The sequence below is a fragment of the Felis catus genome, chromosome B3, assembly GCF_018350175.1.
Source record: "Felis catus isolate Fca126 chromosome B3, F.catus_Fca126_mat1.0, whole genome shotgun sequence".
NCBI classification, from domain to species: Eukaryota; Metazoa; Chordata; class Mammalia; order Carnivora; family Felidae; genus Felis; species Felis catus.
In genome coordinates, this window is record NC_058373.1 from 37,834,215 (window position 1) to 37,854,516 (window position 20,302).

Genomic DNA, 20,302 nt, shown 5'->3' on the forward strand with positions numbered 1-20,302 from the left:
AACAATAGGATCCTTGCAATTCTTAGGATGATATAGCTGAAATAATGCTCCTAACCTCCTCCCAGGTTACTGTCTTGTTGGAAGTCCTTTCTTAACCCTTCCCTAGTTTCTTGACCTCATACGCATTTTCAAACAAACACGACTTCACAGCTTCCAAACCCTTCTGCACCTTTCCATCATCAGTCCTCCACCAGTCTCACAGATCCATTGACACCACATTCTCTTCTCTTGACTTCTTTGATTACGTAATTCTGATGCCTCATGATGCTGTGAATTGTGCAAGTTGTTTTTTTAGCTGGAAGTGTAAGTTGAACTGTCCTTTAAGCAACACTAGGATTTGTTATAAAAAAGTGTAAGTCCCTTGTGTGATCTGAGACAAGTGAATCTGAACTTTCTACTTTACGCAACACGCCAGAATTTGTGGTAAAAGAGCAGATCCTCAATTTCATTTAGTCTTGAGAAATGCACTGAGATACGCTCACTAAATCTGTTTCCTCATTTGTCAAGTGAGGGCAGTAGTAGCCTGTACCCACTTGGTGTTGTTGGAAGGATGCAATAAAATAATGCATGTGAAGTTTCTAGTACATTACACACTTAGCCCATAAGTGTTCATTAAAGGTAAATGTAAGTAGGTTATGGAAGGTAGGTAAGTAGACAGCAGTTTATCATTAAATATTATCTGTTTGGTTTCTTTAAAATCAATAGAAAATGGGTAATAAGTAAAGGGACATCCTCTTATTGACAAATATTTCGTTTCCTTAGGTAGAATAGTAAAATCTCAGTAACTCATCTCAATTTATGTTCAGGATGCTTGAAACAATGTACACGTACATGTGATTTTTTTTCCAAGCTTACCTTAGTCTACTAGTAGCACAGTATCTTTGCTACATATACGTGCTCAAAGATAATGGACTATGCTTCTTTCCAAATGTTCTGTAATTAAAACATTTCACTAATTTCATCTGGTCCTCTGGTTTCTTCCACTTAATTACCTGAAGTGATTGTTTCATCATACCAAACTTTCTCCTTTTGTTTTGAAGCTGTAGGTTTTTAGGTAGAGAACCTTACTCCCAGTAATTTTCTAGTAAGACCTGAATCTGAATATGAGGCCTGAATTTGGAAATGGGCATTCTGTGGTGTATGCTAATGAGAGATGCAAGGAGAGAAAGTGCATTGTTTGAGAAAACCAATCACAGTGGGTACAAAAAAAAAAAAAAAAGGTACAGGAGAGTGAACTCATTTACTCATTTTACTATTGCCAGCAGCTTGAGGCTTGAGAGTGCTAATCAAAATTCACATACGAAACTTCCCTGATAGATTAAACAGTTTTGTACTGTTAAGAGGGGTTCTCACCATGTGAAAGATCCACTGCTGTGCTGAACAAAACAGAGACAGTTTTCTTTTAAAGTCCAGAGCAGATGAGAGCCATAAGGAGACAGAGGGTTTCATTTACTCTCAGGACACGATTGTGCCAGTGAACTAATGAGTCTCTTGGACCTTATGTTGCTCTGGCTTCAATGGAGGCGAGACACTAATGGGCATGTAGTACTTCCTATCCGTCAAGTGTCTGGACAATGGGCCCCTCATATGGATTAGAATGATCTGGCAAGAAAAAGAGGTCATCGTTGCACCTAGCACAGGCAGGAAGCCTGGCTAATTCATGTATTTCCAACTATAGCAAAAACAAAAGCTGACACACACAAAAATGTTGACTTTACCGCAGGAGCTCTTAGCTTGTGGCTAAGGCACAGTTAAACATTACTGAAACTCCATACATAAAAAAAACCTCCTTGTTTCCCCAATACATTAGAATATTTTTAAAGATGTAAAGGTTATTCTTTAAAACAAGTCTGATTTTGTGTTGTGACTTGCATATTTCACCCTTCGGTAAACCTGGATGATAACTGAAATATTTGAATGATTGTGAAGCAAATGCAGAGAGTGTCAACGCTGCATATTTTAAAAATTTGCACTTCAAAAGGTTCTGTCGGATTACTATTGTAAAAATCCTACTGCTGTATTAAATGGAGAATTAGAGATTACAAATGTTCATTCAAGCTAGAGGGCTCGAATTACAGTATATATTAAACTAAGAGCAGATACTGCCACCTAGATAAATTCTGATGCTTTGGTTAACTAGATGTTGGCTTGCCTTACTTTTTGAAAAATGGCAACAACAAACAATAGTGGCTAGGTACAAAAAAAATAGTGAATGATAAAGTGTCGCTTAAAAAATCCATGTAAATGTAATTTTCTTGGGAAAAAAAAAAAGACCTTTGTGTTTTGCCAAATAGCAATGATATTAAGCCTTTATTTAATTTTTTAAATGTAGAAGACAAAATGCTGTTAGAAATAGGAGGGCAAAACTCTATAATAAAGGATAAACAAAAGCTCCATAATCCTGAAGTTTATAAAGAGGTAGATCCCGAAGTGTTGTCAGGAAGACTTGTAACTTTCTTGTTAGAATATTCCTTACTGAATTCAGACAGAAGAAGAGATTGTTCAACACTCTCAAGTAAAAGCACAAACAGGTTTTAGTTTAGTAAATAAACTAAGATCACTTAGTAAATAATTTTTTTAAAGGGGCATTACATTATAATCTGTTCTACTACACCTCCTAGCAAACAAAGCAAACTAACTCCGCTCCCCACTTTTATTCGTCACAGCAAAAAGAATGTTGCCTTTTTTCAATTCTGGATTAAAATCTAAAATCAGCAATGTATTCCAGGATCATTCATTTGTCAGGTTTAGAGGGGTTTTTAGCATCTGTGGGCTGTTTGAGTTCTTCTTCAAATCTCATTTTGTTTTCCTCTGTTACTCCTAGAATGGCTTCGATGTCATCAATGGCGGTCTGTAAATGAGCAAATAATATTCATTACTTAATTTTTTTTTAACATTTATTTATTTTTGAGACAGAGAGAGACAGAGCATGAACAGGGGAGGGGCAGAGAGAGAGGGAGACACAGAATCCGAAGCAGGCTCCAGGCTCCGAGCTGTCAGCACAGAGCCTGACACAGGGCTCGAACTCATGGACCGTGAGATCATGACCTGAGCCGAAGTCGGACGATTAACCAACCAAGCCACCCAGGCGCCCCAAATATTCATTACTTAAAGACCCCTTACAACTCTTTCTCCCATCCAATTATTTGTTCCTTTTTGGACTTGAGTATAATTTAGACTGGTTAAACTCAAAACGTTCCTGTCAATGAGCACCTGTCTACAAATTGCGTCATCAGTCTTGAAATAAGTAAAAAATATGAGAGTAAGAACTTGGAAACCATCATAGAAATTTTTATGGCTGCTAAATCTGATGGGGAAAAAAGGGACTTCTATTTTATACATCTTTAATTTTTTTTATTTCATTTTTCTAGTAATTCATTTTTGTTGTATTTTACAGAAGTACTGATCCATGGTAAGTTGGAAAAAAAAAAAAAACTTCAGTAGAGATAATTTGAGAAGCACTGGTCTAGTCATCCTAAAATGAGGGCTAGTAGGCTGACAGTGTTTATTTCCATTGTTTTGTTTGTTTTTTTCCATTGGGCAGAAAAATGCCCCCCACCTGTTTCCCCCATTTTTTCATTGAGGTAGTATTCACATACCATAAAATTCACCCTTATAAAGAGCTCAACTCAGTGATTTTTAGTATACTCAGAAGAAACCATCATTACTATGTAATTCCAAAACATTTTCATCACCCTGAATAGAAACTCTGTGCCCATTAGCAGCCGTTCCTCATTTTCCCCCATCCCTAGCTCCTGACAACCACGAATCCACTTTCTGTCTCTATGGATTGGCCCACTCTGGACATTTCATATAAATGGAATCCTATAATGTGTGGCCTTTGTGTCTGGCTTTCTTCACTTAACATAATCTTTTCAAGGTACATTCGTGTTGTAGCATGGATTGGAACTGCATTTCCTTGTTATGGCTGAATAATACTCCATTTTATCTAATACCTATTTTTACTTGGTTGCTTGCACTTTAGGTATCATATCTAAGAAGGCATTGCTAGCCAAAAGGTCATGAAGATTTATACCTGTGTTTTATTTTAAGAGGTTTATCGTTGTAGCTTTTACATTTAGGTCTTTGATCCATTTTTATTTAGTTTTTATGTATGCTTTGTAATAGAGGTACAACTTCATTTGTATGTGGGTATCTGTATTCTCCAGTACCATTTGTTAAAAAGAATTATTTGTCATTCTTGTTAAAAATCGATTGACTATAGATGTACAGGTTTAGTTTGGACTCTCAAGTTTATTCCATTGATCTTTGTCTATTCTTATGCCAGTACCACACTGTCTTGAATACTGTAGCTTTGTAGTTAAGTTTTAAAGTTGAGAAGCAACTTTCTTCTTTGTTCTTCTCTTTCAAGATTGTTTTGACTATTCTGTATCCTTTGCATTTTCACAGGAAATTTAGGATTATCTTATAAATTTCTGCAATAAAGCCAGCTAGGAAGTTGGTAGGACTTCCACTGAATCTGTAGATCAATCTGGGGAGTACTGTCATCTTAACAGTATTAAGTTTTCTACTAGATGAACACATGGAGTATATTTCCATTTATTTAGGTCTTCTTTCTTTTATGATGGACAGATATTGTACTTCTTCTGTTAAATTTATTCCTAAGTATTTTATTCTTTTTGATGCTATTGTAAATGGAATTAAAAAAATAATTTTGGGGGGCGCCTGGGTGGCGCAGTCGGTTAAGCGTCCGACTTCAGCCAGGTCACGATCTCGCGGTCCGTGAGTTCGAGCCCCGCGTCAGGCTCTGGGCTGATGGCTCGGAGCCTGGAGCCTGTTTCCGATTCTGTGTCTCCCTCTCTCTCTGCCCCTCCCCCGCTCGTGCTCTGTCTCTCTCTGTCCCCCCCCCCAAAAAAAAACGTTGGAAAAAAAATAATTTTGGGGGCACTTGGGTGGTTCGGTTGGTTAAGTGTCTGACTCTTGGTTTCAGCTCGGGTCATGATCTCATGGTTCATGAGTTCAAGCCCCACATTGGGCTCTGTGCTGACAGCACGGAGCCTGCTTGGGATTCTCTCTCTCCCCCTCTCTCTGCCCCTCCCCTGCTTGCTCTCTTTCTCTCTGTCTCTGAAGATAAATAAACTTAAAAAAATTAAAAGATATTTTTGTATTTTTGATTTCTAGTATATAGAAATGTAATTGATGTCTGTACACTGCTGATCTTGGGTCCTTCTTGAATTTAAGTGTATTAGCTCTTACAGGTTGTTTCTGGGTTCTTCAGGATTTCCTACATACAAGATCATGTTATTGAAGAAGAGAGATAATTTTACTTCTTTCTTTAAAATCTGGGTGCCTTTTATTTCTTTTTCTTGCCGAATTGCCCTTTCTAGAATAGGGTAATATGGTGATGAATAGAAGTGGTGAGAGCAGACATCTTTATCTTGCTCCTGATCTTAGGGGGAAAACTTTCAGTCTTATACCACTAACTATGATGTTAGCTGTGGGTTTTTCCTAATACCCTTAACAGGTTGAGGAAGTTTCCTTTTACTCCTAGGTTGAGTGTTTTTATGAGGAAATGGTATTATATTTTGTTAAATGCTTTATCTGCACCACCTTCCATTTTTATTCAGTCTTTGTAAATCCTTGTTTATGAACTGAAAATACTTATTAGAATGTCGCTAGGGTGGTAGAAAATATTACCAAAAATGAGTCTATTCCACTTTCAGGTTTTTGTTATTATTTCTATTTTATTCAGGTTTATTGCCTTTGGACCTTTTGGTGAGAGTAAAAAAAAATCAAGATAACACTGACTCACCTGAGAAGGCTAGAAACCATGAGATATTTAAAAGCTACTTGAGAATATCTGACTTTTGATGATTTTGAAAGTCAGGTAAACAACAGAGAAATAGCCTTCATTTTGTCAAGCTCAGGGTTTACCAAGTCTGTGTGGTCTTAGTCTGCCCAGGCTGCTATAACAAAATAACCAGAGACTTGGTGGCTTAAACCACAAAAACTTGTTTCTTATGGTTCTGGAGTCTGGGAAGTACAAGGTCAAGATGCCAGCGAATTTAATTCCTGGTAAGAACTCTCTTCCTGGCTTGCAGGCAACCATCCCTTCTTGCTGTATTCTCTTAGGGTGGTTGGGGAGCAGAGACAAAGCAAGAGAGCAAACAGACTCTCTTGTCTCTCATAAGGGCACTACTCACATCCAGAGAACCCTAACCTCTTGACCCCATTTAAACATAATACCCCGCAAAGGCCCCTTCTCCATATACCATCGCATTGGGTGTTAAGGTTTCAACATCTGAATTTTGGGAGGACATAATTCAGTCTGTAGCACTGATTATTATTTTTGGACAGACTAAACTGACCATGCTCACGCAGACTAAATTGCTCAGGATTTTGCACATGGCAGTAACTGATGAAATGATACTAGTGGTCAGTAACTTAGAATATAAATGAAGAGCTAGGTCCTTTCGGACCAGTGAAAGTTGATGCAACCCTGGGCTTAATTTTCACTGAGTCTTCTCAGTCATGTTGTGGGAAAAGCAATGGTCATTCTTCCAACTCATAAAATCATATTGAAGAGGAATTATCATCATTATTACTGTTATTAGAACAGGCTCTAACGCAAGGAAAAAAACATTCAAAATTTACATTTTTACAACAAGCTTTTGTTGGGCTTTCCATTTAAGAGAAGGATCACATGTGGTTTCCGATTGAGTCCTCTGAGTTACTTGACCTGTTTGTTCAATCACGATGAAGGCCCACTCGGGGAATCAGATGCAGATCTTGGTGATCAATACGAAGTGTTTATCTCTGCTCTGCCAGCGTTTCAGAAACTCTTGTGTGGCTCTTGCTCCGTTTCCTTGCTCTTGTACCTGTTTCTCCAGTTTGGAGACTTCTAAGCAATTACAAAGAAGTAGCTTTCTGGACCAACATCTTTAAAGGCCATTTGGAACCTTCAAAAAGGTTAGTGATGAAATATCTGCTCCACTTGGGAGAAACAGTGGAGTAAATGACCCATGTGTATGCCGAGGGCTTTTTTTTTGTTTCTCTCTACGACACTTTATCCTTCCTGAGGGCTCAGAACTTCTCTGGTCTACATATATGGATTCCCCAGGAATCCTTGGCCAGACATTGCATTTTCAGAAATGTAAGTAGATTCCATTCAGGATTTTTGGTTGTGACAGTCTCCGTTTTGGTTCCGTTGTGACACTTCAGTTTCACCTCCCATATCAGAAAGCCCTGTTGTCATGTAAACTGGGTTTGGTAATGGCAGCAACTTAGAACAAGTCTACTATATTTCAAAGAAAAAATTTCAAACTATTAAATTTAACTAACAGGTTCAGTGGGAACCTTATAATATTGACCCTGTACATTATAAGATATGTACTGCTTCACAATAAAAAAAAAAATGGTTTAGCACTTGTTTACAATACAGCATGAGGTATTTTCAGTCCTTGTATAGAAATTAACCAGAATCGTTAGTTAATTAACACCTCACCTTAAAATTGGTCTCGCCTTGCATATTAGGTGCTGATATTTCTTGATGGATGATGAAGAGATTTCGAGCAAAGGTCATGAGGACCCCCTGGAGATCCTCACCGATTGTTCTGTTAATGATATCCAAACAAATGAGTTTACCAACGATTCCCCTCACAAGCTTAAAAACAATCACCCTCTCATTTGTGCCTGTCTGGTGATGGAATTTAATGAGTATTTTCAATCTCACAAGGTGGCAATCTTCAGGGAGATATGAAAGATGAGGCTCCATTTTAACTTGTCAACAAAGAGGATTTGTGCAATAAATATTTTTTTATTAATCAACTTAGCAGAATATAAGAATAGCTTCAGTCATTTCTAGCGAAAGGCTACCACTGAGCTAGGAAAGTAGTATTAGCTCATTTAAAAAATTGTTGAAATCAGTTTAAAAGAATTGTTGCTAAGTATAATTCATACCTAACAATGTCTTTGTCTACAGAGCTGTTTGCACCTCAGTATTCTAGAGACTTTTGTCTGGGAGTTATTTTCTATTTTATGTATGCAAGCAATTACTGCTATGTATGAGTGTGCTCCATCCATGTTCCTAGGAGAATGTGCCCCATTCCTGAACAGGCATCTTTATAAAACCGAACACACACTTGAAGAAGATTTCAGAGACAAGTTGCATACCATCCTATGGTCAGTGAACATTCTCAAACAACTAGACTGTTGTAAGTTTTAACTTAGAAACGAAACTTCAGGTTATTTCTTCTAGTTACTTTGTGAACTTTCTGTATCAAAGGAGAAAAACGGATTAAATGAATGGATTGATTTTTAAGAATTGTTCGGTCCTGAGGGTAGGATACCAAAGATACTTCAGGCAACTGCAAACAACTTTAGGTTACTTCCTTCCCAATTGTTACCTGTAAAATAAGTCATCCTAGAGTGCAAGGCTTAAACACTTTTGGAATGGCCGCCTTCCAGCCTGGTTGGGCTTTCCCATGGGTCAGGCTGGGAGCAGAACGCTTCCCAGGCCCCAGGACAGTAGACCATTTGTCCTGCCACTGGCTACGTGACCTTGGGAGGAAGTTACTTTTTTTTTTCTGAAATGAAGGACTTTGACTGGATTAATGCTTCCAAACTTTTGGAGTTACAGTCCCCAAAGCCAAGGACCCTTACCCCTCATAGTTACTGAACTTCAGTGTCTCTCTCTTCTTTTATAATAGTCAAAGGCAATGTCAGAGTCAGTAATTTTTATTTTTGTTTATTAAAGCAATTTTTTTTAAATTTTATTTTAAGTAGGCTTCATACCCAATGAACTCATGACCCTGCCTGAGATCAAGAGTCACTGCTCTACTGACTGAGCCAGCCAGGGGCCCCAGAGTCAATAATTTTTTAATTAATTAATTAATTTATTTATTTATTTATTAAAAAAATTTTTTTTCAACGTTTTTTATTTATTTTTGGGACAGAGAGAGGCAGAGCATGAACGGGGGAGGGGCATAGAGAGAGGGAGACACAGAATCGGAAACAGGCTCCAGGCTCTGAGCCATCAGCCCAGAGCCCGACGCGGGGCTCGAACCCACAGACCGCGAGATCGTGACCTGGCTGAAGTCGGACGCTTAACCGACTGCGCCACCCAGGCACCCCTAGAGTCAATAATTTTTAAAAGTGGTTTGTACTTGGGGCACCTGGGTGGCTCAGTCAGTCAAGCTTCCAACTTCAGCTCAGGTCATGATCTCATGGTTTGTGAGTTCAAGCCCCATTCGGGCTCTGTGCTGAAGTGCAGAGCCTACTTCAGATTCCTTGTCTCTCTCTCTCCTCCTTCCCCTCCCTGCTTGCTCTCTCTCTCTCAAAAATAAATAAATAAACATTTAAAAATAAATAAATAAAAGTGATTTGTATTTCATTGCCACAGAGTCAGTAGGTATTAGACCCTTGCTGCTTCTTAAAACAGATTCCTGGGCCCACTTCAGATCAACAAAATCAGAAATTTTGGGTTTGGAACCCAGGAATGTATAGTTTCACTGAGAACCCCAGATGATTCTTATATATACTAAAGATTGAGACCCATACTTTAAAATATTATAGTGTGTGTGTGTGTATGAAGCTGGGTCCACATATATGGATTCATGCCCCTCTCATCATCCCTTCTTAGGCTTCTGGGGTCCATGGTCCCTAGGAATTAACCTCTGTTAATTCATTTCTAGAATTTCCTTCATTTTCCTTCCTTGAAAGTTCTTCTTGAATTCTGCTATTCCCAGAAATATACTAGTATAAATGGAGTCAACGTGAAGTTATCCTGGCAAAGCCAAACCACCAAATTCTGGCCTGTAAGGTCATCCCCCTGGGAGCCCTCCTCTTTCCTAAACAGGTGGCTGACTAATGTTCTTCTCCTGATGTGAACTGATGGCAACAAAGCCAAACAAAGCCCAGGCATCTCATGAAAAGCCTCTCCTTAAAGCTTCAGAGAAAATCAACAAAAACAACACAAAGATGTGTTTGCTCATCTTTCCTTTTTCCATATGAATTCTCAAAAACAATGTTTCCTGGCCATTGTTTATTAAATCATCTTTCTCAACCTCCACGACTACATGTCAGTGCAATTTCTGCTGTACTGACTATAATTCCGTCCTTTTATGGCACATTCAAGAAAGCGCAGCTGCATGCAAGTGAGAATTTCAGGGATAATCTTGAATCCTACCTAATACGCAAAAAGTAAATTAACAAACTGGGTGCAAAGTTTCACAGGTAGTGATGCAGTTCACGGTAGGCTGAGAATCTCTTTTCCATAATAGGGTTCTCTATACAGGGCAGCCATACTATAAGGGAAAAGCACACTAGATTCAGAGTCATGAGACACAACTACTGTGTGATGCTGGCAAACCACATCCCTACTCAATGCCCCCATTTCCTTTGTACACTATGAGAGTCAGTTAATTCCCAGGGTCCTTCTTTGCTCCAACATTCTCTAGTTCTATGGCTACAGGAAGGGATGAGAAAGATAAGATAGGAAGCAGTGGACAAGGCTCTAGAGTCTTCAGGAGGCCCATGTCAATCATCAGTGCCCTTTCTGTAGGATATGTGAGTAGTAATACCATCTACACCAGTAGGACTATTTCCACCACCAAAGCTAGCCCGCCCATCAAGGCATCCCTGCCTGAAATCTCAGGAGCAGGTATAGGCATAGCTGGGTGAGCTCCTCTTGGTCACCAGTCTACATTATTCATTCTGTGGGCTTCGGCATCAAACCAGCCCTGCTGCTTGATCACATTAGTCTTTTCTGTCTCCTCGATTCCCTGATGCTGTCCTCTTGCTTGGTTCCTCTGTGCCGAAGTACCCATGTGGATAAGTCTTCCTGTGGTCCATACTGCAGAAACTCTGCCTCTGCCCTATTAACACTATCCCTGTTTCATCATGTCAATTGTAGGACGCAAGTTCTGCTCCTGCCTGTCAGCCTCTGCTGGGCTCTACCACCTGCCAACAGGCCTTCTTTATGCCGTCCCCTTGCTGGCCTGGGTCTGTAAGAAGAGCAGCGTCCTCTTTGAGCTCCTATGGTTGTGCTCCTCGCCAACCAGCCCTCTGGATGCCCTTTCACTCCGTAGGTGACCTTTCCTAATGCTGTGAGCTGGTTGCTCCTTGGTATGATCTCTAGGCACCTGGAAAGCAGAGGGCAGCTCCTTCCCTGCACATGTACAGAGGTGTCCCTGGCTCTATTCTCCTCCTGGACACGAACATCCAGGCAGATAAGGTGAATGAATACTTGTTGGGGTGTTATGTCTCATTCCTGTTGCTCTCCTGAAAGTATAACCAAAGAGTGGGGAAGAGAGCCTAAGATAAACGGTGAAGGGACTCTTCTAACATGACCCAGTGAATTTTACATGTTTATGGGACCTTGGGGAAAGGTGGGTACTGGAGGGGACGACTAAGCCGGCAAGCTCTCCACCCAAGTGAAGAGAGGCGTTTAAGACTGTAAACACTAGATTAAATTGTTAGCCACATTCTGGCTCCAAAGGGGAGGAAATCAAAACATTTGCATGAGTTCAAAGGGATCAGTGACATTGAGTGTCATTGCACTGATGATGGCCTGTTGTAACTGACATTGCTGTGGTAAAACAAAGGACCATACTTCAGAAAGGGGAGTTGAGAGCTGTCCTGTGCACATCTTTGCCTGTTTCAGTGTACAGCTCTTGGGGCCAGTTTCCAGGGGACTGAGCACCTAGGGGGAACTGAGGCTGCTCAGGACATTGATGCTTAGTAGAAGAATTGTCTATTATTTGGTTTTTCATGAGACCAGATCTTAGTGTGTACATGTGTTTCAATTTGAGGCCACAATGTCTACACCAAGGTAGAAGTCCCAAGGAAGAGAAATACAGGGAAGAAACAGTTTCCCAATTAAGTTAGGATAACTTAGAGGTATCAAATGGCCATATTCCAAGATATGAAAAGATTGTGTGTGTGTGTGTATATATATATATGGTATATCTTGTATATATGATAAGATATATATATATATATATATATGTATATATATACACACACACAAGATATGATAAGATTGTGTCTCTAAAGCATGAATCCCAGATCAGAAGACAAATTTGTTAGCTCTCCAAAGTATGCTGGAGAGAAATTTGCAGGAAATAGGAAACAGAGCAGCCTCCTGAGTGGTGCTAGCAAGATTCTTCATAACATGCATCTTGAGAAGATTGTAGCAGAGCTGAAACGGGAGCTGAGGAGGGGCTATGGATCCTGCCTTTCTGGGGAGCATCTTGCCAAGTCACCAGAACACTTCTCTAAGCAAGCCAGAACGACAACTGCCCTCCTACAATACGGATGTCTGAGCTGGTTCCTCGTCAGATTCACTGTGCCTTAGATGTGTATGTGTTTGAACGTAATATGTTGTTGGAACTAGCCTCTTTCCCATCAATTTTGGATAATTAATCAGTTATTGTTATGAACCCCCACTGACATATCTAGAGTCATTATATGAAATAGTTGAAGATCTAAATAAAACAAGATAGACTTCCAGTAAATCAGCATGCTGATTAAAATGCATGAGAAGTATCATTCTTATTGGTTGTCACAGTCTATTTTCTTAGCTTATTACATCTCGTAGACACACTTTGTACTCACAACATTCCCAACTTGTCTCTCTTCAGGTGTTCATATAATATAAAAACAGTTCCTTGTCTGTCCTATAAAATTTGAATTGGGAAAAAAGAAATAGCATTTTATTTTAGCAACAAAGAAACCTACTACACCAAGACCACTAAGACTGATTGGAATTGAAATCCAGAGCTGCCATCAAACATTGTGAGAAGCACATTTGGAAAAGCTGTCTCCTGAAAATGGAGTATATATGGTCTAGGACAGGGTTGTTGTTGTTAATTTAGATATAATTTACATAGAACACTGTTTAAGGTATACCATGCCTTGATATGATACATGTATATATTGTGATATGATTACCACTTTAGCCTTAGCTAACACTTCTGTCACATCCTATAATTATCATTTGTTTTTGTGGTGAGGACATTTAAGACCTAGTCTCTTAGCAGTTTTGAACTATATAAAATGGTATCATTCATTATAATCACTATGCTGTGCATTAGATTACCAGAACCTATTTATCTACTTGTTGTAAGTTTGTACCCTTTAACAATATCTGTGTAATGCTCCTACTTCCCAGCCCGATAACCACTATTCTACTCTGTTTCTGACCTCAGCTTTTTTAGATTCCATATATAAGTGATATCATACAGTATTTGTCTTTGTCTGGCTTATCTAACTTAACATAATGCCCTGAAGGTCCATCCATGTTGTAGCAAATTTGCTACAACATGGATGGACCTTGAGGGCATCCTGATAGATATAGATATAGATATAGATATAGATATAGATATAGATATAGATATAGATATAGATATAGGTATAGATATCTATCTATATCCTCATGGATATATATAGAGAGAGACAGATGAGTGTGTATATATATATACACAGATATATATATGTATATATGTATATATAAAGAAAATATGTGAGGTATATATATATATATCCATATGTATACGTACATATGGATATATATATATATATATATATATATATATATATATATATATATCTCAAACATTTTCTTTATCCATTCATCCATCAGTAGACACTTAGGGTTTTTTTATGCCTTGGCTATGGGAATAATGTGAACATGGAGGTACAGATATCTCTTTGAGATAGTGATTTGGTTTCCTTCAGATATATGCCCAGAAGTGGAATTGCTGGATCATATGGTAGTTGTATTTTCAATTTTTTTTGAGGAATCTTTATACCGTTTTCCACAGGGACTGAGCCAATTTATATTCCCACCAACATGCATAAGGGTTCCCTTTTTTCCACAACCGTGCCAACACTTATTATCTCTTGTCTAGGCTAGTGTTTTTTGAAATATGATCCTCAGAACACCTTTATCAGACTCATCTAGGGTGCTTGTTAAAAAGGGATCATCCAAATTCAAGATCTTTGGGAGGGAATTTGCTTTTTAGCTCACTTCCTGGGTGATTCTCCTGCAAATCAGGATTTGAAAACCACTCTTCTGAGAGCAATGGGTAAAAATATATAGGGAAGCAATTTGTTGTGTGGAAAATAATTTGTATGTCCATAGAAACTATGTGTTGTCTATGGCACACCCTATTGCCTTGATTCAGTGGGAGATACTTACAACTCTATAAGTTGTAGGTGACGGAGACAGATTCTCTCCAGTCTGGTAGAAGTTGGGTCAATTTTCCTCACCTGCTCCCCTTGTGGAAAAGCTAGTTTTCTCTCCATTTGCATGTCCATTTCAATATTCCTGACCTATAAAGATGTCTGGGTTTTTCGGATTCTTTTTTCTACTGATTATAGCATCTAATTTTTCTTTGTTAAGTAAAATATTTATCATGTTTTTATTTTTGCATCTGTATGAGAGGCATGATTTTATCCTTTTTTGAAAACTATCTTTAAACAGCTTTTTCCAAATAAATAAAAAGCTAACATTGGAGTTGTCCAATAGTGGAAATGGCCACCCCATGGAATCATGAACTCCTCATCACTGGGAGTCCAAACACAAAAATTGTTCATGAGATTTGGTTAAAAAAAAAAAATCACATGCCAGAATTAAGTCTGCCTCTTGACTCCTCATTTTATTAGGAAATATGGGCATCAGGACACACATTGGATTCTAACGGTGACTCTCAATGCTGGCTGCACATTAGAATCATCTGGGCCCTACCTCCAGAAATACTGATTTAATGGGTCTGGAGTGGGCCCTACATACAGTGTCATGCTGAGCCATATTGGAGCCTGAGGCAAAGGAAAAACTCGGTATGTTTTAATTTAAGATTATGAAATTTTATTGACCATGGATTTTTTGCATTAATTTTGATCTTTAAGATAATGCATTAAAATAGTTTGATCTTTCTTAATGAGTATTTTTTGTACTCCCTTAAATTTTGTGCTCTGGGTACAGGTGTCACTTGCCTCATCCTAATCCCAGCCCTGCTTGGCCATCTGTACTTTTTGAAGCTCCTCACTCAAGTCATTCTCATGGGCAGTCTGGGTTGAGAACCACTGACTGGTTGATCTGTCAGGTGTCCTGCTTCCCTTTCTGTGCTGTCCAATATGGTAGCCACTAGCCACATGGGGCTACTACTGAGAACTTGAAATATGAGTAGTCCAAATTGAGATGTGCTATAGCTTTCAAAGACTGAGTAAAGAAAAATGTAAAATATGTCATTAATAACTTTTATACTGATTACATATTGAAATGATACTAGTTTTTAGTTTGGGGAGCATCCTTTTCTTTAAAGAATTTTTTAACAAAATGTTTATTTATTTTTGAAGGAGAGACAGAGCATGAGCGGGGGAGGGGCAGAGAGAGCAAGAGGGAGACACAGAATCTGGGGCAGGCTCCAGTCTCTGAGCTGTCAGCACAGAGCCCGACATGGGGCTCAAACTTACGAGCTGTAAGTTCATGACCTGAGCCGAAATCAAGAGTCCGAAACTTAACCGAGTGAGCCACCCAGGCGCCCCTGGAGAGCATCCTTTTCTTGATACTGATTTCTGAATCAATCCGGTAGCCTAGGTTATGCTACAATAATTTTTAAAAAAAACAACCAAATTCTTAGTTGTTTATAACAACAAATGTGTGGTTCTGGCTTGTACTCCGTTTCCCACATGGGCTGGCATGGGTCTCTGGTCACTGTTGGGACACTCAGGGACCCAGGCAACGGAGGCTCTGTCTCAGTGTGCTTCCATGATTTCCAAAGCAGGAAAAAGGACATGGAGACTCATGAAATGGCTCTTGAAGGCCTCTGCATGAAATACCCTTCTGCTCATATTTCACAGGCCCAAATAAGTTACATGGCCATACTTGACTTCAGGGAAAAGGCTGAGGAAGAATAATTCTGTTATGTGCCTGCAAGGAGGAGAATCAGAACGTCTGTGAACAGCCCTAATGATTGCCACCGTGGCAAAACCCTGGCCTGAGAAAACGATTGCTGGTGGTTACGGAGCCATTTAGGCCCGTGGCACACTGCCTATGTATGTGTGAGACCAGCCCTGCCCCACACTGTCGCAGGCGGTAAACATGACGCTTTTCTCCATATGGCTTTCATTACAACTTCATTTCATTAGGAAATCAGTGGGGGTATTCTGTAGCATTACAGAAATACCAAGAACGAGACCCACCAAGTTGCTTACAAACTCGGGAATGCTTCCTTCCAATATTCAGCAAGGAAAAATAAATTCGTGAGGTGATCTCATTTCCCTTTTATCCTCTTAAGAGCTTGGATGAAAAACATTGGAAATTCTGTGATCATAATGGGAAGAAAGACATAAATGTTGAGAATAAGGACTTTTGAGGATTCTTTTGGTAACGTTGACAATGATGTATTATTAATGTTGTTTCTTTTTTTGGAAAGAGCACCCACATTACATTTGGTCAAGAGTGGGAGGGGGTTGCAGAGGCTACACTCATCTTTTTAGACTCAGCATAACCTAAGGAGGCAATAACAGTTTAGAGAAGTTAAGTATTAAACATAGCTTTTTTTCTCTTTTGTAAGGTAGAGAGAGAGTCGTGGGGGCTAGAGAGAAGTTTGTGCTCCTTCAGCTGAAGAATACATAAGGGGTATCTAGGTGGACTATTTTATTTGAAATAGTTTCCAGCATTCTTGAACTGGGTTGGTAATAATATTTTAGAAATATAAATAGTCCTATGGGGGAAAAGGTACATACGGGACACGTTTGGTGTAAGAGAAAGAATCATAGTTGCCTTTATGGACAATTATGGATTCAAATGTTAGTTCCACAAAGTGCATAGCTGTGTAATGTTGGGAAATGCTGAAACGAAATCCCCCGGTGTAATATAGGAGAAAGAATAGCTTCATACAGAAGAGATGTGACGGTCAAAGGGACAATGAAGAGCTAAGCTAATGCTTAGCTCAGTAGCCAGCACATAGTAGGGGCTCTGCAAATGCTGGTTCATCACCCGTCTTTTCAGGAAAATGCAGTTAAGAGAACAAGAAGGCAGTTCAGACAAGGGATGGACCCTAGGGTGTGAAAAGATGAGACCCCCATCTCAGAAAAACTGGAGCAAGGATATTGTTGGAGAATTTCCAATGACTTCTTTTTCTCACCTCAGAGTTTTAAGACTTCATTTTTTTAAATATATATATATATATATATTTTTCAACGTTTATTTATTTATTTGGGACAGAGAGAGACAGAGCATGAACGGGGGAGGGGCAGAGACAGAGGGAGACACAGAATCGGAAACAGGCTCCAGGCTCTGAGCCGTCAGCCCAGAGCCTGACGCGGGGCTCGAACTCAGGGACCGTGAGATCCTGACCTGGCTGAAGTTGGATGCTTAACCGACTGCGCCACCCAGGCGCCCCAACTTCATTTTTTTTTAATAATTTTTTTAATGTTTATTTATTTTGGGAGACAGACAGAGTTGGGGGGTAGAGAGAGAGGGAGACACAGAATCCGAAGCAGGCTCCAGGATCCGAGCTGTCAGCACAGAGCCTGACACGGGGCTTGAACCCACGAAGCGCGGGATCATGACCTGGGCAGAAGTGGGACGCCCAACTGACTGAGCCACCCAGGCACCCCTGGTTTTTGGGTTTTTTTAACCTCTCTCTCTCTTCTTGTACTTTCTTGTTACGATTTGTTCTTTTTTTCCTCTTTATCCCCACTTCCCCTTTTTGGTGTATTTTTTCTGTCTTGGGATTCTATCCTCTCTTTTCTTCTTCACATTGTTCTGTCACTCCATTGCCCCCAATCCATATTTCTCTCTCTCCTCCATTTCATCTCTCATCCTTTATAGGGTGTGTAGCTCAGGTGACCTGGAGACAGAGCCAGTTATGTCTTGGGTGCCCCTCTGCCCCTTTCTGTTATTCTTCTCACCTTCAGTGGAACTTCTCTCTCTACACCATCCTCTGTTCCCCTGGGGCCATAGCAATTTGTTTTTCGTACTAAAATTTGTTCTTAGAAATGAATCTGATCGACTCAGAGTCACAAAGGTGTAAATAACGTAAAAAATTTGGTGCTTTACTTTTCCCAGAAGTACTGGAACTCCAATCAAGTAGAAAGCCTTTAGCCAAAGAAATAAATCTCTAATAGTAATTTCAGGGAAATGAAAGTTATGGAGCATATTATCTTTTGGGCAGGCGACTTTCCCTGCCAAATATGTCTATTCACAGAGCTCGTTCTGCTTTGATATTTTAGAATAAAATAAAATAAAATAAAAATAAAATAAAATAAAATAAAATAAAATAAAATAAAATAAAATAAAATAAAATAAAATATTCAGAGAAAGCTAAAGTTGGATTTAGCCACCTTCTGGTACATGGAAGTGTTTCGGTCTTATTGGTTTGGGTCTAAAAACTGTTTAATTCCAAAAAGATGGTATAGAGCAAATGCAACAGTTAATTTCAGATAAATCAGTTCAATCTGGCTTTTTCATTCTTTCTTATATATGACCAGTTTTAATGTAATTTTTAAAGGAATATGAGCTCCATTATATGTGTTTACAAACAGCATAAATCAATCTAACTGAAGAGCCTTACACTCTCTGATGGTGCCCTGCAGTGTGGTGGGGATTGCCAAGTGGCAGTTGGGTCATTCTATTCACTGTTGACCTCATGTCTAAGGTCTATATGCTTTTCGAGAGTCTGCAAAAAGAATTGGCCCCTAAAAAATTCTATTTGTTCTCAAGTATGAGAAATGAAAATTAATAAATGTAGAACTGAATGTCTGCAAATCAAAACATTTGGTCACTTGGTTGTCACTCAGTTGTGTCATTATCTATAGGTTACTTTTAAAATAGGAGGTGACTGTATTTTAATATGTGTGATGTCATGTGGGATGGGTCGTCCACAGGTAAGAGCACATGGGTCACTCAGGTCTTAGAATAAGCCATCAGTATCAGAGATTTGAAAATTTGAAGTACAACATCACGAAACTATTTCTCAGAGCAACATGCGTCTCTAGGCACAAAATGGAGGTTCTAGTTTGGGCAGGTGGTATTACATCACATTTGCTCTCATCTGGCGACATGAAGGATGGAGCAGGTGGGCAGGAGCCATCAGTATCACTGGCAACGGGCAAAAACTGGGAAAAACTTTTTTTTTTATCAGAACTCCTTCTAAAAAAAAACTACTGGGGGCGCCTGGGTGGCGCAGTCGGTTAAGCGTCCGACTTCAGCCAGGTCACGATCTCGCGGTCCGTGAGTTCGAGCCCCGCATCGGGCTCTGGGCTGATGGCTCGGAGCCTGGAGCCTGTTTCCGATTCTGTGTCTCCCTCTCTCTCTGCCCCTCCCCCGTCCGTGCTCTGTCTCTCTCTGTCCCCCAAAAAATAAATAAACGTTGAAAAAAAAACAAAAAAAAACAAAAAAAAAAACCAAAAAAAAACTACTGTATGGAAGTAGAAGGATGGCAGGGACTGAACTGCGTGTCCCCTCAAAGTCATATGTTGAAGCAAGCCCTGAAGCTGTATTGGAAATAGGGTCTTTAAGGAGGTGATTAAGTTTAAATGAGGTCATATGGGTGGGGCCCCGATCTGATGGAACTAGTGTCCTTGCAAGAGGGGTTACAGAGACACCAGAGACCTCTCTCTCCCCCTCTACCATGTTGGAGCACAGCGAGAAGATGGCTGTCTGCAAACCAGAAGGACTGCTCTCACCAGGAACTGAATCAGCTGGCACCTTCTCCTTGGACTTCCCAGCCTCCAGAATGGTGAGCAATAAATTTCTGTTGGTTAAGCCACCCCGTCGGTGGTGTTCTGTTATGGCAGCTCAAGCAGGCTAAGACAGAGGATATTCATTGATAAGCAGCTTCGAGTGGGGTCAGGGAGCTCAGGACATGCTTCAGGATCAAGAGATGGTCCCCCAAATGCCTCCCAAGTCTGGTGAGCTACAAGGCTTTTGCTTTACCAAGGTGGGTATGCAGGCTTGGGACAGAGCTAAATTTCTGAGAACCAAGTGCCCCCCATGCCAGTGGAGCTGCTCGTTCACCCTTCCCCGAGCAGCCCTCAGCCTTCCTGGAAATACACGTCAAACTCATGTTTAGAGAATATCTGTGTGCAGGGACACTGAATCATTAGCTGCCTAGATCACCCGTAGGCTTATGTTTGGTCCACCTTGGCCAACTTTTGGTCTTCGTACCTCAATGTCATAGCCGATGCCATGGGCCTTACACATTTGGAGAAAAACATACGGGAAAACCAGCGAGAGATTGTTGTGCTTCAGCTGGGTCGTCATCACTGCATAGCGACTGGCTGCTGGTGACTGGAAAAGACCACAGTTGCATGTAAGATGCTTCACAAA

The 20,302-nt window shown here is 39.9% G+C and overlaps 1 protein-coding gene and 1 long non-coding RNA gene across 10 annotated transcripts in view; one reads left to right on the forward strand and one right to left on the reverse strand.

The window, feature by feature from the left end:
* The window catches only part of LOC109500617, a 193,361-nt gene that overhangs the window by 17,655 nt on the left and 155,404 nt on the right, over window positions 1-20,302 (forward strand). The window lies entirely within an intron of this gene.
* Window positions 2,517-20,302, reverse strand: part of IQCH (IQ motif containing H) — a 213,662-nt gene continuing 195,876 nt past the window's right edge. For all 9 annotated transcript variants that reach the window (XM_045060685.1, XM_045060684.1, XM_045060690.1 and 6 more), the window contains 4 exons: window positions 20,141-20,263; window positions 12,577-12,638; window positions 7,466-7,574; window positions 2,517-2,851 (listed from right to left, as the gene is read on the reverse strand). In XM_045060685.1, coding sequence (XP_044916620.1) covers window positions 2,735-2,851; window positions 7,466-7,574; window positions 12,577-12,638; window positions 20,141-20,263 — 411 coding nt within the window. In that variant the 3' untranslated portion in view covers window positions 2,517-2,734. The remainder of the gene's footprint in view (window positions 2,852-7,465; window positions 7,575-12,576; window positions 12,639-20,140; window positions 20,264-20,302) is intronic.